The sequence below is a fragment of the Cryptomeria japonica genome, chromosome 3, assembly GCF_030272615.1.
Source record: "Cryptomeria japonica chromosome 3, Sugi_1.0, whole genome shotgun sequence".
NCBI classification, from domain to species: Eukaryota; Viridiplantae; Streptophyta; class Pinopsida; order Cupressales; family Cupressaceae; genus Cryptomeria; species Cryptomeria japonica.
Window position 1 is genome coordinate 742,829,914 of NC_081407.1, and position 26,962 is coordinate 742,856,875.

At 38.5% G+C, this 26,962-nt stretch overlaps 1 protein-coding gene across 2 annotated transcripts in view; it reads left to right on the forward strand.

Annotated features, from left to right (window-relative positions):
* LOC131042308 (protein KTI12 homolog) overlaps positions 1 to 26,962 on the forward strand; it is a 128,437-nt gene that overhangs the window by 22,226 nt on the left and 79,249 nt on the right. For both annotated transcript variants that reach the window (XR_009372086.1, XM_059218560.1), the window contains exon 3: positions 26,378 to 26,434. Coding sequence is in view for 1 of the 2 variants with exons in the window: in XM_059218560.1 (XP_059074543.1) it covers positions 26,378 to 26,434 (57 nt within the window). In the remaining variant the exon portion in view is untranslated. The remainder of the gene's footprint in view (positions 1 to 26,377; positions 26,435 to 26,962) is intronic.

Here is a 26,962-nt window from a genome sequence, read left to right on the forward strand (position 1 = left end):
TTGTAGACCTATTTGATTTGTCATATTAATAATAGTCTGTCTATATGCCATGATTTTTTTTAGCTTTATAGATTTGCCATACTAATAATAAATTGTCTATGTGGGATGAAAATATTTTAGTTTTATAGATTTGCTAGAGCTGTTGATTCTTCTCTTAACTGATTTGTAACAACCTTAATGCATAGAATTAGATATTATTTCCTAGATTGAAAGTATTCATGGCAACATGTAATTTAGTAACTGGTTTTAAATCAGTTCCTGTCTGCAATGCCATTTTCAGGAATCAGGCAGCACCACCTTTTTGGATATTTTCCAGTTCACACATGATTTTATATATCATTGCATTAGGATTCCTGATGTGCCAAAATAATTGATTTCAATGCAATGATATTTTCATAGCAAGAGCAGTAAAAGAAATTGGCAACTAAGGGCATGTTCTTGGATTCAATCTTCTTGTGCTTGTTCTAATCTGTTTGAACTTTGCTCACCTTACACAATGAAAGGAAAATAATTAAAGAAACGCAAGCTGGTTTCTCTTTGTTTTCTTATGTCCAAGCAAATTTTGCAAAATAAGGATGAAGAATGAATAAGTTAAGCCTGCTATGTTAAACTGTGTTTTGAAGGGAGCTAATTTATGTACTAAGTTGTCATTTAAATAAAATTCTTAATGTTGCCAGAGATTTGAGGCTTCTAAGGTCCATAATTTAATGCGAAAGTGCTTCTGGAAAAGTCACTGAACAAGATATTTATTGCATCGGTGTTTCACATCACATTCTAGTATCCATCTTCAGGATAAAGGTGTATTGAGATCTAAGATTTAGATCACTGTTTTAAAGTACTTAAGATGTTTACTGGAGGAGAAATTTTATTAGATTCTAATTTGATTAGTCAATTAATTGTTTTGATAAATAATATATTAGTTTGTTAACTAGCTTTTAGAAAGTAGATGTTAAGTAGTTGTTCCAAATAATGATTAGTCTCCAAGATTGATCAAGATCCAGCCACTTGTCCCAATTCAGGTTGTTTGGATGCTTTCCGATTTCTACCACCTCCTCCAGATTCTGCTTCTAGAAGTGACCCTTCTGAGCAATGCTTTCTACCACCTCCTCCAGATTCTGCTTCTAGAAGTGACCCTTCTTAGCAACGCTGACAGCATTTCCAATGCAAATATTGTGCTCAGTCACATTAGAATGCTTCACCAAAGCTGACTTCCCTAACTTGTTTAGGCAAATGTCAGCACAGTGGTCTTATATTTTCATTTAAATAGATCCGCTTGTTCCACCTATGCATGATCTCCCACAAGAGCATTTTATGCAATAAATTCTGCTATTTAAGTTCAGGTCAAGCCAATCTTTTGAAGTCGTGAGTGATTATTTGGTCTTCTTTTATTATGTTTATTTGCTTGTTTTTTTTTGATATGTAGTAAGCCTCCAAATATATGTAATATGAACAAGCTTCAGTAGGAGAATAGTGTGAAGGGGCTGGAAGTAGTGTCGGTTCTTATTTTATCTATTTCATGCTTTTTATTTACTCTCGTTATGGTGGTTTGAAGTTAAGTAGTTTACCAACATGCCACACACATAGGAACAAAATTTCATTTTACAAACTTTTATTAGCTTAAATATTCATGCTACTATCTAAATGTTCATTCTGTAAATGTTTGTTCAATTTACAATTCAATATGCAAGATGTATTCTAATTTTATTCTTTATATATCTATGTATTTTATCTTAATTATAATTCTGACTATCTTCTTTGTTTGGCAGGTAAGAGGAGTATTTATTGATTTCGATATCCTCTTTCTCAAATGCCAAATGATATATATATATGAGAGGGGAGGATCAAGCAGTGCCTTGATCGGTCATGTCTTATGGACATGACCGATCAAGACACTACTTGATCGCACCCTTTGGTATATAATATCAACCGGTGTTAAACATATTTGTCAGCCCGATATTAATCGGAGTTCATGTAACATATAACATATTTACCAACCCGATATTAATCGGGACTCACGTAACATATTAACATATTAACCGATATGCCAGTCGGTATTAATGATGGCGTTTGGCATTGCAAATTAACCAAAGTGAATCGGTGTCTATGTTAACCGACACCGATCACTAACTAAGGGTTATATTCATTAAACGGTGCATTACTATGCCACCCGATAGCAATATGATAATCTCTTGTCGAGAACACATCCGATATAGATCGGGATAGATGGTTAATTAGATAACTATCGTTGATTACCAATATGCCATGATATGATTATCGATATTGATATACATGAGGAATAATCATCAATTAAAATAGCTTGAAGTTTTTCTTAATGGTTTAATCGATAGGATAAATGATTGAATGAGAGACTTCATTTATCTCTCATTCAATCATTTATCTTACCGTAGCTACCATGCATTAACACATTCATCTATGTGTTCATGAAGTGAACTGGTAATTCTTAGTTTCTTTAGCAAAAAAGAAGGATTACAATATAAAGCAGTGGCAGAGCACTGAAAACATTAATATGCCTAACTACTTCAGCTACTTACAGCTGTAGACAACCTCTACCTAATAGGAAATTACATATATGATTGACCATTAACTATAGAGATATATTAAATATTATCCTAACACCCTCCCTTAATGGTCAATCTGTCAACAACACCAAGTTGCCCCTTGAATTTGACAAATTTATCTGGGCTCAGAGACTTGGTGAGAATATCTATAGTTTGATCCGCTGTTGGAACATATTGTAGCTAAACTGATCCGTCTTCTACCAGCTTGCGGATGTAGTAACAATGAAGCTCGACATGCTTGGTGCGTTCATGGAAGACTGGATTTTTGGCCAGTTTGAGCACCCATTGATTATCAGTGTACAAGGGAGAAGGACCTGCTTGTGAACATTTGCATGCCAGAAAGCATCCTGCGGAGCCAAACTGCCTCACATGGTGGCTTAACTGTTCCTCGATACTCTGCTTCAGTCGAGGAAAGAGCCACTGCCTGTTGCTTCTTGCTGGTCTATGTTACAGCACCTGTACCCAAACTGATTACATACCCAAAAGTGGATTTGCGATCATCCACAAAACCTGCTCAATCTAAGTCTGTATAACCAATCAGCTTTGGTTCCTTGCATCTGCCATACAAAATGCCAAAATCTGAAGTGCCCTTCACATATCTCAGCACTCGCTTTGCTGCAACCCAAGCTTTTGCTGCTGTCATGAAGCGAGAAATGTAGCTCACTGCAAAACTGAGATCAGGTCTAGTGGCAGTGAGATAGATGAGGCTGCCCACTAGTTTTGCTTGAATGTCGTTTCATCAACCGAAGGTGCATCAAAGGTGGTTGACAACTTCATCCCCTTCTCCATAGGTGTGGAGGCAGGTTTGCAATCCTACATTTGAAATTTGTCAAGCAGAATTCGAGCATATTTAGATTGAGAGATAAAAATACCATCAGTTTTTTGCCAAACCTCAATACCCAAACAGTAATGGAGAAGCCCCAAATCTGTCATGTCAAAAGCTTGACACAAATCTTGTTTGATTGCGGCAATCAAATGTGCTGAATTTTGAGTAATGATCAAGTCATCAACATAGACAACAAGAAAGAGCATATCATCACCAGAGTGTTTGACATACGGATTACTGTCAGAAGGGTTGTGCTGAAAACCATGATCAACCGAGTACTGATCAATTTTAAAGTACCATGCACGAGGAACTTGTTTCAGTCCATAGAGTGCTTTCACAAGCCTACATACTTGATGCTCTTTGCCAACAACCTTGAAAGCATGAGGCTGCGTCATGTAGACTTCTTCCTACAACTCACCGTTGAGAAAGGCACTCTTGACATCCATCTGATGAACTCTCCATCCAAACTGGGCTGCAATAGTGAGAGGAAGACGAATTGTGCTCATCTTGGTAGTAGGAGCAAAGGTCTCCTCATAATCAATGACCTCCCGTTGTGTGAATCCTCGAGCAACCAATCTGGCCTTGTATTTATCCAAGGTACCATCTGCATGATACTTGACCATATAAACCCTTTTGCAGCTGATAGGTTTCTTCCCAGGAGGAAGATCGGAAAGAACTCAAGTGTGATTCTTTAGAAGACTATGGTATTCTGTCTCCATGGCCGTTTCCCACTCTGGAATTCCTTTAGCCTTTGAATATGTCTGAGGCTCAGAGATGTTGTGGATGTTGGCCATAAGAGCAAAATTGACTGTGTTTTGTTGCTTGCGCTTTTTGCTAGCAGATCTGCCCTCAATAAGCTCACCATCATGAAGATCTCTGATAGTCTTGGCCGACCACTTAGGCTGGAGAGTAGAAGTACCAACATATTGAATAGGAGAAACAACATGTCTTGGGATTTCTAGAACAAAGTCATTTGGATGTGAGTCCCGAGGAAAATCAGGTGGTGCTATATCATGACTGGTAGACTCCTCATCTTCAGAGTCAGAATGCTCTAAAGCCCTCTCATCAGGGGAACCAAGAGGAAGACGAACACCCACATCAAAAGTCTTCATAGGCAGATCCTCCAGACTAGTAGTAGACAGGAATGGACCAGTAGTCTCATCAACCACAACATCACGACTGAATATGAGACGATCTGTCTCCACATCAACCAACCTGTATGCCTTTTGATTGTCACTGTAACCAGTAAACATAAGTTTCTAGCTCTTGGAGTCTAGCTTGGCACGCTTGGCGTCTGGAATCCAAACATGAGCTGTAGAACCAAAGACTTTTAGATGGCCCACCTTAGGCTTGCGTCTTGACCAGGCTTCTTTAGGAGTCATTTTCTTAACGACTTGTGTAGGTGACCGGTTCAGAAGGTAGACTGCAGTGTAAACTACTTCAGCCTAGTATTTCTTAGGAACATTTCTATGCTCCATCATAGAACAAGCCATTTTAGTAATGGTGTGATTCCGACGTTCAACTACACCTCTGCTGAGGAGTGTCTTCTAGATATTAGTAATATGTATTATAGATATAATACTTTAGTTTGAAAATGAAACTCAAGCTATATTATATTCAAGTCAGAAGAAACAACATACCACAGCCTAACTGTCTTCTAATAGGCAATCGGGTTGTGAAGTTGTGTTATCAAGATAAACTAAATAGACCTATATGCACCTTCTTATTGCTAATCCTATGATCAAATATCAGCCAAATAAATTACTAGCTATGTTTCTAATATAGGCAAAGTAACACTAAAAAGTAACCAATTTCTATTACCAACATCCTTGATTATTAAAGTAGAACGAAGATCATTGTATGGCTGAAAAACATAGCATAGCGCATAGAAACAAAGCACACAGTCAATCATCAAAGAGGATATGAGGCCTTGCAAGACCAAAGCTTTTTCTACCCAATCTAATCTTAATAGTGACCTCCTATCGTATTAGTCTCTATTCGAGGATCTTCTCTAAGAAACCAGTTCTTCATAAAGGAGTTGATGGACAAATGGAGCCTCAAATTCTACAAAGTTCTTCATGGCACCGGATCACACTGATATCATAAACACATCAATACAACTACTCTATAGATTACACTACATTCTTCCATGGGTCACCCAACCTGTGAGTCAGCTTAGATCAATGAAGGAAATTGAATGGGAGCCTTGTTGGAGTTAGTCATTTTGGAGGTTTGGGCATTGAGTTGATCTTGCTGAATTTCCACCACTTCCCAAAAATCCCCAAGATCTTTCTTCATCTTCTCAAATTCAAAAAGAAAATTTAGCAGTCCATATTAAATCATGAGGAAAATTAGAAGTAGATAATTTTCCACTTGAATGAAAGGTTCATGAAGGAGATGCCTACTCAAAACTCAACAAGTTTTGCCCCTTATTCAACAGGGAGTGCATCCAAGTCATCCTCTTGCTGGTCGTCCATTTCCTCTTCTTGTGGCATGGCTTCTTCATGCAAAAATGTGGCTTTTAGTAGTCTAGTATTGATCATTGATTTCAATGGGGTGTTTTGGTTCATTGCTGAAGATGAAGATTTCCCTTGTGTACCATTCTTAGACACACAGTTGCATTGTTTGGTTCCTTGGTTTCCTTACCCTATATACTTTGAACCAAAATCAATGAGTTGTTGTTGCCCATCTGTAAGGATCTCGTCACATTGTAAAATTCCCACTCCTTATCTTTGTGTGATAGTTTCTACTTCCTTTGTTCACTAAGTTGATATTTGGTCTCTCTTGTAATGTCCCCAATTGGAATTGATAGTCATATAGCTTATATGGTGTGTGGATTAACCCCCAAAATATTATGGTGCAAGGGTTGGTACAAACCATGACAATGATGGGTGGGAGGTTAAGGGCCACCCACTTGGAACTATAATTCCCTCCCACCCGTGTTGATTTACTCCATCCGAAGGTTATGGTTGCTCCCCCTCAGCTAAGTTAGATTAGAATAGAATTTTTGGGGATTAGACTTTCTCATTGGTTAGTTTCACTATGTCCCCTTGCTCTATATTCCATGAGCATGAGAAGGATCCAATTCCTCGATGTCTCCATCTCATTTCCAACAGCATCATCGGGGTCAACCAACTCTTACCCACTTAGGGGCAACTTTCTATTCCTCTCGAACTCTACCTTCCTCCCATTGGTCTCCCAACCAACCCCGGAACTATTGCTTCCCACCTTCTCATCATACTGCTAGGTGGGGAGGAATTATAGCTCTTTCCGTTCCTCCCACATTCCCCCTATAATTGTGGCCATTGTTGGGCTTGCCAATTTGGGTGCCCCCTCTACCTTCCTACTGGGGTAGGTGGGAGGCTCCAAGATAGGTAGATAGGCCCTACCTTCTTATATTACATATAGAATGTTGTTGAGATCATCAATTAAATGTATCATTAACTAAAGAGTTAATGTTTAGATTAACTGCATAGTTTGAAAGGTTCCAAAAGTGTTGATGGTGTGGCTTAGGACCCAAACCAACCAATGGAACAAATACTAATGCTAATTGCTTGACTAGAAAGAATGGTAGCAATTGAAGTTATAAAACTTGCTAAAGTTTACTGAAATGACTAAAATATAAAGTGCAAAATTTCACCAAAAATAGGCACAGCTGGAGGCACATCCACAAACAACAAATTGACAAAATGTTGATTTTTCTTAGAATCATAAACTTGTTCTAGCTGAAATAGGTATTATAACAAGTTCAATCTTGGAATGGAATCGCCACCAACTGGATTGAAGTGTTTTGGTCCTCAAATCCAAACTGAAATCAAGTGTGTTTCTTGTCCACTGGATTTCACAACCAAGAGTTTTCATACCTGAATGTTCAAATCTGAAAATTGAATTCACAACAATGAGAAATGGATAATTTAAATTGGGAGCTAGCCTCTCTTATACAGGTGCCTCCAAAATTGTGCCCTTGTAGTGTCCCAGTCCGGTTCTGTCCTAAAATCTCAGAATTGTTCTCTTGGAATTTTGTCAGGCATATGACACATAAACCCTGTGACTGATGTACTGATGTTGTGTGATTGTAGGATGTATTTTCAGAGTCTTCCAATGCAAATGTATAAACCAACATACAATAAACATATACTACTTCTTTGCCAACGATAATAATGATAGCCCAACTTCAAATGAACTTTTTTAGCTACTGATATGAGTCTGATTACAAAATAGTTCAGGTCTGATATTCTTATCAGACTGCAATAGGCAAAGGTAAACCTTATCAACTTAATGATTTGAACATACAACATATTAAAGACATACCTGTTTAATAGCTCCTTGGTTCAGGTATGAATTATGATCACAAAAGAACATATAGGAGCTGTTACAATGAATTTAATAGCTGCTTCCCTGGGACTGATTGTCTGATATGAGAAATGGATGCAACAACACAATACCTCTTTAACAATAGTTTCCAGATTTAGTTGCAGGTTTGAAATGACAAGATTTGTTGATTCTAAGAGCAACCCAGTTCAAAAAATTGTGTTATATATCAGAATAAAGCATACCCAAATAAAGTCCTTTGAAACTTGATGAAGGAAAGCTCCAAACAGCTGTCTTGTAGGTCCGATTCACCAAGATAACAGCCACATAGGATACTCAGAAAACACCAAGTTGGCAACCACTTAGGTCACTCAGAAAATTACTTGCAGCTCTTTCAATACTGCTCTTTTCCATTCAAAAAACCTCTTAACAGGGTAGTCTGATCTTGGCGCTCAAGAAGTACAAAAGAGTTGTCAAAACCTAGACAACTTAGCCTAGAAATCAACACTTTTATATGGAGCTGGTACAGCCAGGCTGAGTTTGATTTTTTATTGTAATAACCACTTGAACCTTTGAAAGTTGTAGTAAACTTGCTCCAGACTGCGGTGCATGAAGTAATTGATGTAGCTCAGCACCAAATAGCAGTAGGATAGCTGATTTCAACTCCAAAATGGTTAGGAAAACGGTGCGGCTAGGCAGGCAAGCTGCTTACTCAGAAAAACCAGCAATGAAGACTCAAAAACTAATTTCTTTGTTGCCCAAATGAAATCCTTGAAGTAGGATTTCCTTACACACCCTTGGAAGATCTTTTACAACTGCACGTGTGATGACCTGTGAAGGTTTTCGTCTCCACAAGCTGCTCCGAACCCTCATGTTCAGCTAAGCTCCTCTCAGGAGGCCATAGTGAAAAATAACCATCATAACATATCATACCCAAAATATCACTTCAAGTTGCCTTTTATGCCTCCTATTCCCTATGCCCTGATTAGGGTTTTCTCCTTTTCCCAACAACTTTTTTAAGGTTTCTCACTTAAATCTGTTTTAATTCTTATTTTTTTATAATTTCCAACTTACTTGGAGTGGCACCCAAGTAAAGTGACTTTTCTTTTATTTATTTTTTATAAATTCATTTTATAGTTCATTACCCTAAATTAAAGTTACTTTATCATTTGCAACTTTAATAATAAAGGTAAAATTAATAAAGGCAATATTACTGTTATCACAAAAGCTCGCACCCTTGCTGAAATATCAACTCAGCAACCTTGTGAAACATGGAAACAACCCCGAAGTGTGGGACCTTGTGCAAAGGGGGTTGAGTCTCCGGAGAAGGCCGACTTCCTTCTCAATCCGATACAGGTGTCGAACCAACTCAACACTTCAAAACTTACTCCTAAGCCTATCCTAGCAATTTGCAGTGGTAAAGGGAAGAGAGAATACTTGAAATGAAAGGAGGTGATGCACCAAGATAAGAGATTGTTTCTCTCCCTACCGAAATGGCTTAAGGAACCAACTAAAAAACCCAAGAGATGGACAACTTCAATTGCATAAGTGACCCAAACGCATGTATGGAGGTTAGAGTTTGCTAAGTGTCAAGAGGGGAGAAGGATTTCCACAAGTCACACTCAGAAAACAAGTTAACACAACATATATGGAGAGAAAAGCCTTAAGACATACACCTATAATGAAGGTAAGAAAGCATACACAACATACATAGGTTAGGAGGCAAGAATGGTGATTTTCAATTAATCATAAGGCCAAAAGCCAATCTTACAGTTGCAGAAATGCAAAAATAATTACAAGTTTTTAAGAGAAGAGAAGAGCATAAGAAAGCTCAAGCCAGCAAGGAGAGAACCCTTTACAATGAGGCATAACAACCTTTATATAGAAAATTGGTTACAAGAGTGATCATGACCCGTGTATGTCAGTCTGGCAATGCAGGGAAGTGCATGCACTTGACTTCTGTACATGCAAGCAACCTAGCCATACCCTGAAAAGGCAACCCTGAGAAGGGTGGATTGACTGACCTTCCAAAGTCAGAGCATGCAGACATGACATAAGTCACTACAACAAGCATGGCCCCGTACCTCTCTTGATGGAAATCCTGCCAAAAACATTAAATGCACCCCTGTGTCTCCACAAAAGAATGTGCACAAGTCACAAAAGTCTTCGGAGCATTTAAAGCTTTGAGTGTCGATCATGCCATCCGGAAGTGTTGCAAGCCAGAAGGAGTTCCGGGGTTGAAGACTTAGGAACTTGGGAACCTAGGGGTTCCAGAGTTTCGGGGTTAAGGAATAAGGAACATGGGAACCTGGGGGTTCTCGAGTTTCGGGGTTGAAGACTTAGGAACTTGGGAACCTAGGGTTTCCAGAGTTCCGGGTTTGAAGAATAAGGAACTTGGGAACCTGGGGGTTTCGGAGTTCCGGGGTAGAAGAACTAGGAATTTTGGAACTTGGGGGTTCCGAAGTTCCAGGGCAAGAGAACAAGAGACCAAGGAAGGGAACCCCAGAACCTCGGGGTTCTGGGGTTCCCTTCCTTGGTCTCTTGTTCTCTTGCCATCACGCCATCCGGAAGTGTTGCAAGCCAGAAGGGGTTTTGGGGTTCCCTTCCTTGGTCTCTTGTTCTCTTGCCATCACGCCATTCGGAAGTGTTGCAAGCCAGAAGGAGTTCCTGGGTTGAAGACTTAGGATCTTGGAAACTTGGGGGTTTCGGAGTTCTGGGGTTGAAGACTTAGGAACTTGGGAACCTAGGGGTTCCGGAGTTCTGGGTTTGAGGAATAAGGAACTTGGGAACCTAGGGGTTCCAGAGTTCCGGGTTTGAGGAATAAGGAACTTGTGAACCTGCAGGTTCCGGAGTTCTGGGTTAGAAGAACTAGGAACTTTAGAACCTTTCGGGAAAGAGAGAGGAAGAGAAGGCTTGGGAAAGGAACTTCCGACAAGACAACACTTCATACTTTATGATTCCATCGTCTTCTCTTGGATCAAATTGGGGTAGCGCTGGTCCATGGAACATATCTCTGATCGATTCTCATTGATGGACCAAGGGTGTCATAAAATGACAACACTTCTGGCGACCTCTGTGGGATGCTTGCCTGCTAAGCATATAGATTAGTAGCCTGTGTAATCCATTTGGCATTGAGTCATAACTGCAAGAAAGGAGAAAACTCTCTCCTATGTAACCTGCAAAGGATCAAGATCAACCAAGGGGAACAACCTGTGCTCGTGCACTTCTTGGAAAACAAGAAACCTAACTAATATTTACATTGTTACAATAAGAGGCAACTGATGCTTTTGCCTCTGTCAAAGAGGCTCCTTTTGAAGGAGCTGATCCCCCTCGTACCATTTTTTACAGTCACCATCTAGTTGTAATGGTTGAAATCTCTTGTATGCATGCATTAGATCACACATACTACTCATGTGGTGAAAGAACACTTCACCATTTACCTTGCCACCATAGGGAAGCCATAGAAAATAGCCACCTGAGACATCCGGGGATGCATGGAGCATATACATAGTAGTAAGGGGGGAGTTTTTTAGGAGTCGGCTAGCATCAAAAGAACTACTCTTTGCAAAAGAGAAGGCATCTCTTTTATACAAGAGGGCATCATTTATTCCACAATAGCCGACCTCTTCTTGTCGTGAGTTGAAACCAAAGGAAAAGGCCTCAAACTCACATGGTGATGAAAAGTATACCATATCTATGTCTCGGCCTGCACAAGGGGGCTCTTCAGACACATCAAATTGGAAACTTTGAAGCTTGGGTATACTGTCAAGTTGAGCAATCAAAAGACTGTCGGCATGGCCAACATGTTGTTGCTCAATGTCATCATATTTGATATGTTGGTCCCAAGTGAAACATTCAAGCTCAGGCACATCATCCCTAATGCCAAAAGAAACATCTTTACCTTGAATGAAGACCTCATATTCAACATCATCACTTTCAGGGATAGGGGAGAACCAACATACATCATAATCACATGTGCTGATATCCAACTCATCAACACAAATCTCAGGTTTATGAGACACCTCAAAAGAAGAACTAAAATCTTTAGATTGTCTCTTTGTTTTTGTTTCCTCCTAGCAACAGAATGCAACAACCTCAGGTTCATGGCACGATCCATCCGCCATGCAATCTGCAGCAAAACCATTACCCCTGTGCCCTCCTCAACATTAGCTTGCTGCTCCAGAGCTACCATCGAGGGATGTGTAGACATCTGCTTCTCCTCATGATCAATAAAGAAAGGAAGATTGTCAAATGAGAGGACAATGTCCTCCTCTTTACCTTCACACTCTTGTTCAATGACCTGTTGCTGCAATTGATTCTTCTTAATATCCTCCTACAACATTGTCGATTCGTCCTCCTTTAGAGCATATGAAGACTCACCAATGGATGATTGAACCCCTTCCTCATGATGAGGATGGGAACCATCTGTCCTCCATACAATAGGTCCGCCCTTAAAAAGGGAGATGGCATCAAGAAAGGGCCTAAGTGGTGGGGTGTTTTGCAAAAGGCAATGAGGAGAAGGCTCTTGTATAACAACAACTGGAGCTCCCTTGAAACTTGGAATTTTAAAACTAGGGGGGTTAGTTGAAGGCTTGGGAGGTCTCCCTTGTCTGAAGCTTGGGATTTCAAACATAGGAACCCTAGGAGCAAAAAACTCCTCCTGTATGAGCTGCATCTCTATGGCTGCTAGGTGCTCAATTTCTTTCTTCCTAACAGAGGCAAGTTGCCTTGCAAGGAACTCCTCATGTTGTCTTTGGGCTCCCATCTGTTGGTGCTGAAGTTGAGCCTGATAAGCAAGCTGATCCTGCTGCAAATCCCACTTCTGTTGCCTCTTCAACTCCTCCAGTTGCTTGGTGAAATCAAGCAACACACTTTTGATTTCTGCAATTTGCCTTTTTTCGTCATCTTGGAGCTGGTTGGGCTGCCAAGAAGGTTGAGCAAGGGTGGGTGGGTGGCAAGCATTAGGAAAGTACCCACCTGCTGCTAAAGTGAAGTTGTTTGGGTTGAAACTAGCAGCAGTCCTAGTTTGGTCTTGTTGGTAAGGAGGGGAAAAATGGTTGGCATTTTGTATATCCTCTTGGACAAGTTCGCACAATCCTTGGATAAATTCGCACTTTTATTAGCAGAGTTAATTCGCTGATTGCATTGATGATTTTAATTGTGTTTGCACTTTTAACTTTATTTATATGGATCTTTTGACCAAGGTCGGCCTCAATCCTTTTTGGTGCCAATTTATATTTTGTGGCGTGAGTCCTTTTTGGTGTAGCGTGGAGGATGGGGCTGGACTTGTCTTGGGGCCACGCTACCCCTTAAGGATAGGACCCAGTCCTAAATGGGTTCGGATGTTGCCTTAAGGCAATCCGAACCCATCTTTCCCTAGTTATAAACAACACTCCCTCTTAACTAGGGAAGAAGAGAATACATAATCTGAACCATTAGAGTTCGATCTAGCACACAAGCATAGAATGGATCTACCACACAAGCATAGAATTACATCTTCCACCTAGCACACAAGCATAGGATGGTTCTAGCACACAAGCATAGAAAGTGTAATACACAAGTGGGTCATTACATAATTACAATTTTCCATCTAGCACACAAGCATAGATTGGACACAATTCATTCTTGCACACAAGCAAAGAATGATCAAGGTGCTGCAGATAGACTCACTGAGATTGGAGCTCCTTCTCAATTAGGGTTCCATTTTCCACGATACCAAGTCTGTCTTTGAAGTATTCGAACTTCACTCTAGATAAGGGTTCGGTAAGGATATCTGCAACCTGTTCATCTGTGCTAATATACTTTAGCTCTAAGTTACCGGGTTCGCCTCTGGGCCCCCCTGGTACGGGTCCGGGTTCGACCGGGTCCGTGGTACGGGTTCGGTTCGACCTGGGTTCGACCAGGGTTCGAAAAACCCAGAGTGGGTTCGACCCTGGTCGAACCCAGTCGAACCCGGGGTCGAACCCAGTTGAACCCGGGCAGACCCAGTCGAACCTGGATGGCTGGGTGGCCTGTAAAGTCAAAAAACAATGCAAATTTTTTTTTTTTTCAATTCTGCCTTGTAAAAATTGAAAGTTATAACCTTAATAAGCAGAAAATTAGACGTTTTAAAAAAACAGAAAACTGATGCACGCCATGGAGTTCCGTGTGGGTTTGAAGGTTGTGATTTGGTGTTGGCGGCGGGGGCGCTGCCCCTCGACCCCGCCCTGTACCGCGACAGGGAGCGCGCCCTGGGCGCTGCCCCGGGACCCTGCAAGGGGCGCTGCCCCTCGACCCCGCTGGGGGCGCTGCCTCTTGACCCCGTTGGGGGCGCTGCCCCCAGACCCCCGCAAGGGGCGCTGCCCCTTGACCCCGTTGGGGGTGTTGCCGGCAAAATCCAGATCCTCAGTTTGAAAAATTAAACTTGGATGTTCTTAGTTTGAATCCATTTAATGATCAAACTTTAAATTGTTGAAAGTTGAAACAATGATACTTGAATATTTTATCATTTTGATATTAGACTTGATGTATATGATGCTGTTATGGTATGATCATGATGCTACGATTACAAGTTTATGTTGGTTTTGTTGTTTATATGATGCTATGTGACATGCTAATCTTAATTCATGCTTATAGGTTGCATATATATATAATTTACATGTTTTTGTACTAACGAACCCAAACGAACCCAAACCCCTTTTCAAAATTTTGCCGTACCGGCGTACCGGGTTCTTCGAACCCGAACCGGTACCCGAACCCGAACCGGTAACTTAGCTTTAGCTGAATGGTGCCTCTTTGCACCTCTTTGCACAATATCCCATAGTATCCATCTTGTAATGCCTGTGGAGGATGACTTCAAACTTGAACATGCACACTTACAAGTCATGAATACTTACACAATTTATTCATGCACATCATGGAGTCTTTCCATGCCATCGATCACGCATATCCATCATTCATTGTCTTTACCTCAGTCTTCTCTCAAAGAAGAATGTAACATCATAATCTTCCATCTTGCACACAAGCAAGAAATGGAATAGACATAATCAGAATATTGTAGTCTTACATCTTGCCCACAAGCATAGAATGGAACTACATAACATAGCCTTCCAGCTTGCACACAAGCATAGACTGGATCCACCTTACATTGCACGTAGAGGGTGGAGAGGATCTTTTCTACCATTTTACATTGCCCGTAGAGGGTGGAGAGGATCTTTTCTACCATTTTACATTGCCCGCAGAGGATGGTTGATACAACACAATGTATCATAGAGGTTGAGACTCCCTCTCAACCAAGGCGGTGTTCTCCACAGCTCCAAGTCTATCTCAAGCTTCAAGAGACTTGGTGAGAACATCTGCAACATAGGATTGTCCTGCCATAAAACACTGAATTGTCAGTCATCAATATACAACCCTGATAATAAATCAAAATAGCACAACAAGAATTTTGAGGAACTACACTGCTTCTCTTGATGCAACACTTGCAACAATGTATTTATCTACAGTAATACTTAATGCAATTGAGGACTGTCCCTGTAGGTCCAAGAGATCGCAGTGGGTGAATGCTTGAAGAGTTTTCCTTGTCCGTAATACTTCTTGACCAATCTGAACTTAAGCAGCTTCAGCCCATAATCAATTGTGCCTCGCAAGTATCTTAGGATGTGCTTGGCTGCAACACGATAAACATGTTTGGGCAAGCTCATGAATTGACTGAGAGCATTCACTGCAAGGCATATGTCTGGTCTGGTGTTAACTAGATACATCAGTGATCCAATCAACTGCCTATACTCTGATGGATCTGCAAAATTAGAGTTAGCTGCAGAAACACTTAACTTCTTTAAGTTAGATTCCATAGGAGTAGACATGGGTTTACAATCCATCATTCTAAATCTTTTCAAAATATCAATAGTATACTTTCCTTGAATTAGAAAAATTTCGTTAGACCTTTGCCATACTTCTAGACCTAGAAAATAATGCATTAAACCTAAGTCCTTCATTTCAAATTCTGAAGCTAGTTCTTTCTTACATCTAATGATAAGTTCATCTTTACCAGTAAGAAATGAATCATCCACATATCGAACTATAATTAGAATTTCATCATTGGATGACTTAAAGTAGATGTTAGAGTCAGCATCATTTTACAAAATTCAAAACTTAACAAGTATTCTTTCATACCAAGGACGAGAGTCCTGTTTGAGGCCATGCAGGGCTTTCTTCAATCTGCACACCTGAATCTCATAACCCCTTAAGATATATCAAAATAGCAGGAACTCCCTCTCAGCAGCAGCTGTGTCCAAACACAACTTCCAAAGTACTTGAACTTCCTTTGAGTGTATGCCCATCCCAATAATTTCCCTTGAAGATTTAGTATGCTTGTTTCAGAAGCATTCCAAGCCATTGAAAGATCCAATCAATTTCCTGTACTCTGGGATAGGAAATCATACTCTATGATGAAATTGAAAAATGCTGGACTCAAGAAAAGAATTACATGCTAATACTCATAATAAAAGGTAATCAACCAACATAGGTTAGAGTATACCAACTCAGAAGGAGGCACTCCTCCTTAACTTTTGTACAATCAATCTTTTATGTTAATCTCAAGGATCCTGTCCATCTATCTTTCAATAAGGTAGACCCATAGCACAATTGTTGAGATAAGATGAGGATAAATTCCATCAAGAGATTACACAACAAGATTGCCAATAAATGTTATCGATAGAAAACGAAAATCCTAAGAATTCAACAATACATTCTACCTTCTACTATGTAGGAAAGAGAATCATCATAACCAATTAACTGAAAGCAACCTGTCATGCAGTTATTTTAACAGATAACTGACACATAATAAAACTGTATTTGTCACAACATTTAATGACATGAGTTTGAATGCAACAGGGATGATATAAGGATGTTAACTCGGGATAACACAGGCACAAACTTGCTTGCAAACCTACAACGATAAACACCTGTCACAGGGAACCTCAAAACATGATTGGCCCAACACGGGTTAATTCAAAGAGAATATCATTTTCCTTTCACACAACCCAACAAGGGTTTTACAAAACTAAGTAAACACAAACCCATAAGAAGCAAATGAAACCCTTATTATTACAACTTGACAAAGAAACCCCATGTAAACAAATTGACAAAGTTATTCAACAGGAATACTTAACCTTCAATTATCATAAAGTCTCTCATCACAAAGTTAATAAAAAATTAAGAAAAATACACCTGTTGATGTTTAGATAACACTGACATTGGAACCAAAAGCTTCCCCAAAAGAAACTATCTTTGCAGTCTATCTTCAAAAGCCATAATTCGCAATCTGCTCTTGATGTGCCTTAGCACAGTCAGCTAGGGTTTGAAGATTGGTGGGAATACAACTGATTTTGTTAGCAATACAAAATAGCAGTTGCATGTCTAGTAGCAAATAAATCTACCATACCATCAAAGATTCAATCATTATTAAAATTGGATCGGATCACATCAAGGGTTAAGAATCATGAAATATATACCAATCTAGGGTTTAGACCAATTCTGAAAATCAACAACTCTGAAGGTATGAATAACGTAATAACTCCATAGTATACACGTTGCATTCCAGAGATCTGAAAATCTGAAAGGAGAAATATCAGTTACTTCCTTCTTTGGTTCTTCACTCGAATCTCCACAATGAATTAAGGAATGACTCCTTGATGAGGACCTGATGATGCCCTCTAACTTCACCCTTGTCATTATCTTAATAAAAGACGAACAACAACCTGAAGGTAAGAGCTTACTGAAATTTGAGGGTTAGTATAACCTTAGCTCTGATACCATGTTAATTTTGTGCCCTAGATCAGTAATTAGATTTATGTCTTTTAATTATGCCCTAGTTTGTTAATCAGATTTGTAATATTTTATTAAACCATAATTCAATAAACTTAGAAATGAAACAAGTAAACAAGAGACAAATGCAAATACCCTGGGAAAACCTCCAAGAAGGAAAAACCCAGCATTAAAGATCCACAGGTCAGATTATATATTCTCTTTTAATTGCACAAATACAATACTTAGCTTGCTTCTCCAGATCTGATCCCTTTTGTATGTCAGATCTGCACTTCTAAGCACTTCAAGTCTGCACCAAAAGAGGCCTATATCCTCTTGGACAAGTTCGCACAATCCTTGACAAGTTCGCACAATCCTTGGATAAATTCGCACTTTGATTAGCAGAGCTAATTCGCTGATTGCATTGATGATTTTAATTGTGTTTGCACTTTAACTTTATTTATATGGATCTTTTGACCAATGTCAGCCTCAATCCTTTTTGGCGCCAATTTATATTTTGTGGCGTGAGTCCTTTTTGGTGTAGCGTGGAGGATGGGGCTGGACTTGTCTTGGGGCCATGCTACCCCTTAAGGATAGGACCCAATCCTAAATGGGTTCGGATGTTGCCTTAAGGCAATCCGAACCCATCTTTCCCTAGTTATAAACAATAGGCACAAGCGCTAATGTTAATTGCTGGGCTGTAAAAAAATGGCAGCTGCTGAAGCTGTAAAACCCACTAAAGTTTATTGAAAAGATTAAAATATAAAGTGTAAAATATCACCAAATATAGGAACAGTTGTAGGCATATCCACAAGCTCAACAAATTGATAAAATGCTGATTTTTCGTGCAACCATAAAATTGTTACTGCTTAATTTGGCACTAAAATAAGCTCAATTGCAATCCTGGAATGGAATAGCTACCAATTAGATTGGAGGGTTTTTGTTTTCTGAATTTCACAATGAAGGATTTTCATCCTTGAATGTTCAAATTTGAAAATCGAATTCGCAACAATGAGAAATGGATAATCCAATCTGGGTGCTAGCCTCTCTTATACAGGTGCCTCCAAAATTAGGCCCCTTATTATTATTTTTCTTCTAAGAGAATTAAAAAAGTACTTTTAAAATGAAGTACATAGGCCTTATAATATCTCATTTAGATGACTATCAATAATATCTAAAATTTAATCCTTCATTTTTCAGAAGAGGACATGACATCTCTATCACTCCTTGACATGCAGTAACTATTTTTTTTTTATACCTCCTCCAGGTTCTCTAGGTCTTATCTTTGATAGCATTGCAAAAGCCTCAACAAAATGCACACAAAAGAAACCCAAAAATACTCTAAGAAGAGATATTTTTAATTTTTTCTTTTATTCAAACACTTGGATTCAAATTGGAATCTACCAGTCTGATACAACTTCTGAATATACCCAAGATGCAAATCTAAACACCTCTAGTGATCTAGATGACACTTTGAGATTCAATCTGTTGCTTGAGGGTTTTTGTCCCCAAGATAACTTGATTGCCATCCTCAAAACTCCAAATTCCACAAGTATTGTAAGCAACGTCACATTGTAGTGAATGAAATTGGTTTTTGTTTCTAATTTTTAGAATTGTCTTTTTTCCTTTCTTCCCAACACATCATATACTCCATGCTTTCCATTTTTTCCATGTTCATCAATCATAGGCAATCCATTTCTCAATTGATGGCAATTAACGGACAAGTTCATTCCTTATTCCTTAATCAATGAAAATTAACTGCAAGGCTGCCCCTCAATCTATGACAATCCTAGACTATTAACTCATATGTTTGAGACCAACTTACCCACCTTAGTCCATAAATAACTCACCCCAATTGGAAGTAACTATAGTCCTATCTATCTATTACTCCTATGCTTCTGGTCCACTTGCTCGACGTTGTAGTTTGGAGAAGTGGACCTCTCATACCATGAATGTCAAGAAGGGGACATCAATTGGTCCCATAATGGGCAAAGATTATAAGCAAGATGAAAGGAGACTTACATGAAAAGATGAAACGGTAAGGGAACTCAATAGAAATGAGAGACATCTCCATGATGAGGGGAATTAACATGTGACAGCTGATAAATAGTATAGCTGGATAATTGTTGAAAGAAGCCATCTTTATAAAAACAACAAACAAGTCATTTCTATGATGGAATGAAAACATGCCATGAGGAACATGGAACCCCTTGTTTGGGATGCCCCCTACATTTCTTGTTGATTATCTGTAAAGGAGGGGTTTCGCTACTCTCAAGACAACAAGGTCTCAAGGAGCAAATAGCCTTTGGTTACCTCAAATAAGTTACTAAAATGAATAGGAAAAATAATAAAAAATGTTTATACAACCATATTTAATTATTCCAAGTTTAATAAAATAGATAAACTGAAATTACTAACTTAGAGAAATATACAGTAAGATAAAAATGTCTAAACTACAAAAATGGAGAGCACATAAGTCAAGTATTTTACCACCGGATAGATTCGCTCTTGGCCACAGATGCTAGTGCCTCGCATGGATGTCTGCACGCCCGTGCCCATTATCCCAAATAAAATGACCAGAATCTGCCTAGATTAGAAATACTCAAGTTCGTTGAAGCTACACATCTACACATGAGGAGACTTGAAAAATGTTGGGGGCTGTATAGAGGTTTGCCTCAATCAAATCCCTAATTTGGTGTTTCCATCTCCACTTTGCTAGATGAGTGAAAATAGACAAAAGACATAAAGCAAATAGACATGTGATAGAAACAAACCCACTATGGAGGAGAACCCCTATCACAATAAATAACAAACATATAGACGAGATTATAAAGATAAATGGAAAGAGACCATTATCAGCAGCCTGTGGCTCCTCTCTTGAGATTGTAGATGTGACGTGGTTGTAGACGAGAGGAGACTTGACTGTTGTAAATGCTGATAGTATTTTGGCAGATTTTTGTTGTGAGAAGGAAAGAGAGAAAAGAGAACAAGAAGAGTGTAAGAGATGATCAAAAAGTTGTGAGAATGAGGGAAAGAGGTTTCTATTGAGCCAAATGGGTGGAAGGAGCCGATACAAGTGCGTTTGGTAGCTGCGATATGCATTGAGGGCAATCTGCATGGATTATTCTAATTTGAATCTCAAAAAATACCAGTACGTTAGTGCATCATGCTGCCATCTGACCAAATTCTTCCAAAATTCAAACTGTAGGCTGTTAGTGTTTTGTTATTGCCACCTATGAGTTCTGAATCGTGAAATTCTGATCATAGGTTTTGTCATAAATGCAACGGGCACAATGTGTGTGAAATTGGCACTGGGAGCAATTTTCAACACTAAATTAGTAAACTATCATATAGAGTTGACTGAATGCCTTCTATAAGCATCAGACAAGGTAAATATTCAGTATCAATCAACAATTCAATCCTCAGCTGTAAGGACGAGGTTAATTTGGCAAGGGTATTCACAACTTTATTACACTTGTGGAGGTATATTCAACATAGAACTCTTCAAATTGCATCAACAAATATTGGATATTCCCAGGAAATTATCACAGCTACCAATTATTTATCTGGCCTTCCTAGATCAGATTATAGGCAAGAATTGTTAGTCAATTTTGATCACCTCCTCTAAAAAAGGGTGTGACTTCACAAGTGCTATTCCCTGCCATATATTTAAGGCTTCTGCTGAGTTGTTGGTGCACAGTCCAAGGCAGTTGCAGAAGCTAAATATCATGTCTCCGCAGGTTCTTCTACACAGCTCACCAGCCCTAGCTGCCCTGGGATTACCAGTGGAAGTAAAACATAGACTGATATTGAGTAGAGTAGCAAATACAAATGTAAATGTAAATCATATCACATGTAGAATGACCAGAATAAAATACGGTAAATTTGGACAATAACGTTTACTTTTTAACTAGTGAAGAGTTCAATTTAAGCAAGTCATAGTTTTCAAGTAGATATTAGATGTCACTTAAGATAACCATTAGAGACAAATTTTTTTGAAGATGAGATTAAAAGTACTCTAAGAATTGGAAATTTGTAGTATTTTTTGGTTATTTTATTTGCTTTAGGATTCATTTGGATAAGGAGATAGAAAAGTCAAGTCCACCACTTTTAAGAGTTAAATGACAACTTCGTCCAACTTCTAGAGCATTTCAATAGTCAGATAGCAGTAGCTAATTTAAACCTATTTGCAGTTTTCTTTTATTTTTTCCTAGGTTATCAGTTTGGGTTTGGTTACTATTATGGCAATTTTTTGGGGGGTTGGGTATGTCCATAAAAAAAATAAAAAAAATTCATTACATATGTAGTTTACCTTAAAACAGGAATAAACTTTAGATAACCACATAACATCTATTATTACATATAATAAAGTTATATGGTTGTTATATTAAGTTAAATATAATAATAATATGCAATGAATGATCTTATTGTGATACATTATCATATAATATATTTTAAAAAATTGTATGCAACCAAAACCATCATTTTTATGCACATACACATTGGCCATCCTTAGATGGAGAAATAAGTAGAAGGAGAAGCCTTAGGGAATAATGTCTTCCTATCACACTCTTCATAGCTTCCTACTGTCTAAGAATGAATGTTGGCTATATGCTCAGCACATCCAGCAGTGGGGCAGGACAAACATTGAGTTGTATTATGTAGAAAATGGAAACAAACAAAGGCAAGAAGGGTAGGTGCTAACAGTGATGACATTGTTTGTATAAGTCTCCCACCATTGATACAGAAATGAGCTTGTAGCTGCAAGGTGTGCAGTCATTTTATTTATTCCTCTTGTGAAATTCGATACAAGCAAAACTTATAGTGTGAAGAAGACAATTTATTTTTTAATAATGTTGGGGTGCGTAGAGGGTTTTCTGCAGGCACAAGATTTGGACCCAAGGTTTGCCTAGGTATGTCAATGGACATACCTGTTGAATTCAGGGTCCAAAGCCTGCATCCTGCTTGCATCCATAATGAACCAGACTGCAAATGAGCCTTTAAAAAAAATCAGACCCAAATTTGGGGGTTTTTCTAAGTGAATTGGTAAGTTTTTTTGTGGATGGTGGGAGTAAGCAAATAATATTTTTACATACATGAAAAATTCAGGAAAACATAGAAATTTTTTTGTCTTTTAAGTTTTCATTTATGTAGTTAGGCATTGTGATGTGTGTTTTTGGACACACTCCCTTTGAAGTAATCCATGCTTCCACTTATGGATTCCTCCAGTTCCCTTCAGGTGATGCATTCTTTGAGTCTTAGTTTCTCTTCAAAATTTTTGGATGCTATCTTCAAGTCTTTGATCATCTCACTGATCCATACAACTTAATGTTTGAATTGCAAGCAATATGGTCTTAGCAAAGTCTTTCTTTGACTTTTTGTTTCTTGGTGTCATTTGTGATCCCCTTTGTTACTTCGGTTAAATCATTAGCCAAATCTTTTGGAAAACCTTTAGTGCCAAATTCAGCAAGTCTAGTAGAAGCTCTCATATTGCAAGCCTTTTGCATGTATGGGCTTTGCCTCTTCTTTTCTATGAGCTTTTGTATCTTTTTGTGTCCTTTTGGTGACTAGCAACAAGATTTTTCCATGAGTTGTTCATTGTCAAATTTGATGGCATGGATTGTTTCCTTTGTAAAATTGTTGTAATGGTGGGCCTTAATTCTCGTTACTACTCTTTCTAGAGGTTTTAGTAGTCTTTGACACATTGGTATTCTTCAGGATGTGTTAGCCATAGATATTTGGTAGCATATGATGGTGTAGATTTTATTGAATTGCTCACTTGTATGCTAACAGGCCTGATACATTAGTGGGTCCCACCTTTTGTCTTTTCTCCTCTTTGGGAACTTTTGAAGTTCCTTCTACATTGGAACCCTCTTAAATTGCCCAACTTTTGATGTTATAGAAGAACTGATGGTTTGGATTTTCTCAAGCTCTACTTTGTAAAATTCAGTCAGATCTTTCTTTAGAGATCTCCATGGAGGAAGTTGCTTGTCCTTCTAGTGACATTAACATGGTTTTCTTCTTGCTAAGCTTATTTGACCCTCTAGGTCATGGTGGTTCCTTTAGATCCATGTCAAAATCATGTGTCTCCATCGCTCCAACAACCCATCAATGAAGCCACCATCGACTATTCGATGGATCTGATTCAAGATGGTGTAAATCAGAGGTTGAAACTCACAAGACAAACCCTAAGATCAGAGCTTAATCCCTGACATCAGAAGAAGGAAACATGAAAAATTGCCTAAGTTAGATGTGGAGTGCACTTTGCACACCTATATGCACCACGCACTGCCATTTGTGCATCTATACATGCAAAATGCGCTTTGTCTTTGTGCAGACAGGTGCGCTCAAGCAGGAGGGTGAAGGAGTCAACCTAGTGTGAAATAAGAGCTAGAGAGATGTATAATGACCTGCAACACATGAAATTGTAATCAGACCTTAATCAGACCACCTAGAATGAAATATCAGATGAAAGGGAGTTGTAAATTAGCATATATCAAGTGTGTTTGATAGCCTTTTGTTTGTTTTGCAGATGGCTAAGGAAGAAAGTGAAGGGGGGTAGGTTGTAAACAGCATCCTGAAGGAGCCAACACGATCATGACAAAGCTTCAAGGCACACCCAAAAAAAAAAAAGATTGCAAGATTTACATCATCAAACAACTTTAAGAGGAAGACTTCATCTGCAAGCACGCGGATGCTAAGGAGATCATCTTCAACAAGATGGAAGATTCACACACCACAATATTGGCAACATGTAGAGCTACATTTCAGAAACAAAGCATCAACATCAAAGATGAAAGACTTGAAACATTGTAATCTCAAAGGTCAGACTGGGAGAAAACATCCATGATGAAAAGAGCTGAATATGTTTACAATCTTGGATTTTCAGAGAATTCCAAGAATTATTGCTAGTAAAACAAAAGAGGATACTCGGTGGAGGGTTTCAAGAGGAGAAGATTCAAGATCAATGCTAAGTTCAAGAGGAGGTTTATCAGACAAAGCAAGATTCCCAAACAAGAAGATGGAAATGCGAGTGTGATCAAGTCAGAAGAGTTAATTAAAGTTAGAAAGTCAACTTGATCAAGATGATGCAATTTGGGAATGTGCCCTCACCACATCATACTAGGCTTGGAGATGTTGAGTATCAAGAGATATTGCTCAACCACATACACTTGATGATCTACAAGACGAGTGAGATGAGGTGGTGCCTAGTCATCATCAAACCAATCACATCATTTCAAGTCAAAGCGTCCAGATTCAATGTACTTGACTAATCCAACGAGGAGGATAACTATCACATGTGGAGGTACAAAGTTCAATGTACCTAACCTCATCACTCATTGGTGCACATTCAAAGATGGACATGTGTCCAATTCCATATAATGATCTCATTGGCCAAGGAGTTTGTTGTAACAAACCCTAATTAGAGTTTTATCTTGTAATCTTGGCCGTTGATTTGAGAATCAATTTGAGCCTTTGAATTGTAAAGAGACCTCTATATAAGGCTGTCTCCTCATTTCTAAGGAATGATAGCAGTAAGATAGCAAGTAGAGTAGAGTAGGAGAAGGCAGAAATTGTTGCCAAGGCATGTAAATAAACATACTTTTCATTGAATTTATGGTTGATAGTGGCGTTTCTTCTACATATTGCATGGTTTCTTGTTATATCCTCAAATTAGATGAAGTTCATTGATTATGATGGAGCAATGTGTGGATATTGATAATTCCTTGGTTCATACTATTTGTGGTTAGATGATTTCTAATTGTAGTGCATAGTTAACCTGAACCTCAAATTGTGTGATTGTGGAGATATGTTCAAGTTTCCCCATATTCGGGTATTGAATGAATGTTCATGATATGAAAACCTTTTATCATCCTTAGAAGATTGCACTAGTTTTGTGGAGTTGTTCTTACTTCTTAGCACGACAAAGAAAAACTTGGTTTAAGGAATGTATTCATCCAAATGCCATCCATTGTTATCATTGACCTTAGGAATTAAATTAGACTCCCTAAACCCCATCTCTTTTGCCATTTGTTTTCCAAAGTTGAGTTATTTTCCATGTTCCAGCTATGTCCAAGTATAAACATAAGTCCCCTTGTGATTCCAGCAATATCACATCAAACTATTGAGCTTATCCACACGTCAAGACCTGACATTTGGAACCTTGGAGTCACCTCATATGATCACAAAGTTTAGCATTTGAGGATTTTGTTCAAGAGAGGATAAGATACCTTGGTATTTTATTCTATGTTTGAGGTGCATAAAAAACACATCAACAATACCGATTGCTCAAATGACAAAGAAATTACCATTAGGAGAGTGCAACACATCAAAAATAATTGTTAACTGGTCATATAAAAGTAATAAATGAAATGAAGCTTTCTCTTCATTACAACAAGGGAAATGGATTAATCAATTTGATTATATACATCCACCTGAATCTGCCTAGAGTTTTTGTCTGGCCAAGCCAGCTCAGAAAATTAGTTCAATTGGCTTGTTAAGCCAGACCTGCTGGTGACTCGCTGGAACTTAATGGTCTGATTGGGGCCACAAAGACTTGATGACAGAGAAATTCACTGACTACTGCCGTTTGTGTTTGTTTTCCTTTTGCTATTTAGTCTTTAATTTAATATTGTATTAACACACATTGTTATTTTTCTTAAAACAAAAAAAATGTGTTTTCTTTTGAGAAAATAAACTTTTTATTCATCTTTTGGTTTTTGAGTTGCTTGCCAAGTTTTTGTGCTGAGTTTGTTTAAATCTTTCTGAATTCCAAACCCCTTGTCATGACAAGTCAAGTCTGACTGTTGGCATGAAGTCGTTCAGTGTTTTCCCTTTCTTGGACATAATAATTAAATTCATTTTTTCTTCACAGGGATACAGATACGAGCTGTGGTGTTTGGCTAGAGCTGCTGGGACAAGATATTGTGTGGTATGCAACATTTTAATTGTTTTGGTACTACTATGACTAGTTAATAATTCTTAATTTCTTCAAACAGTTCAAACAGAGAAATATGTTCAAGCATCATCATTTTTTCAAAGTGAGTGGTATTTTTAATATTAGGGTGCTTTGTTCCTGGACTAGATCTTGTTATCAGAAATTAGGGCAATGACAGGACTGTTATGACTCAAGTGGGTAGGCACAAAGTTCCTCATTGTTGCTGCCTTATTGAAAGGATCTTCCATAGCTTTCCTTGCTGCTAGGCATCATAGTGAAGACGATAGTATATATACTCTAAATGAGCACAAGCATGCAACAAATATTGTCATGCCCTAGATGCCTTTTTGAGCAATTTCCTTCAATGTGAAACAATGAAGAAAGGATCATTCTTTGACACTCAGTCATCCTTATTTAGACAGTATATGGTGTTGAAACCTGAATAGATGGTTGTTCTGAAGTGAACTGTATGTATTTACTATATAGTAGTACTGAAAATCAGTAATACTAGACATGAGAACA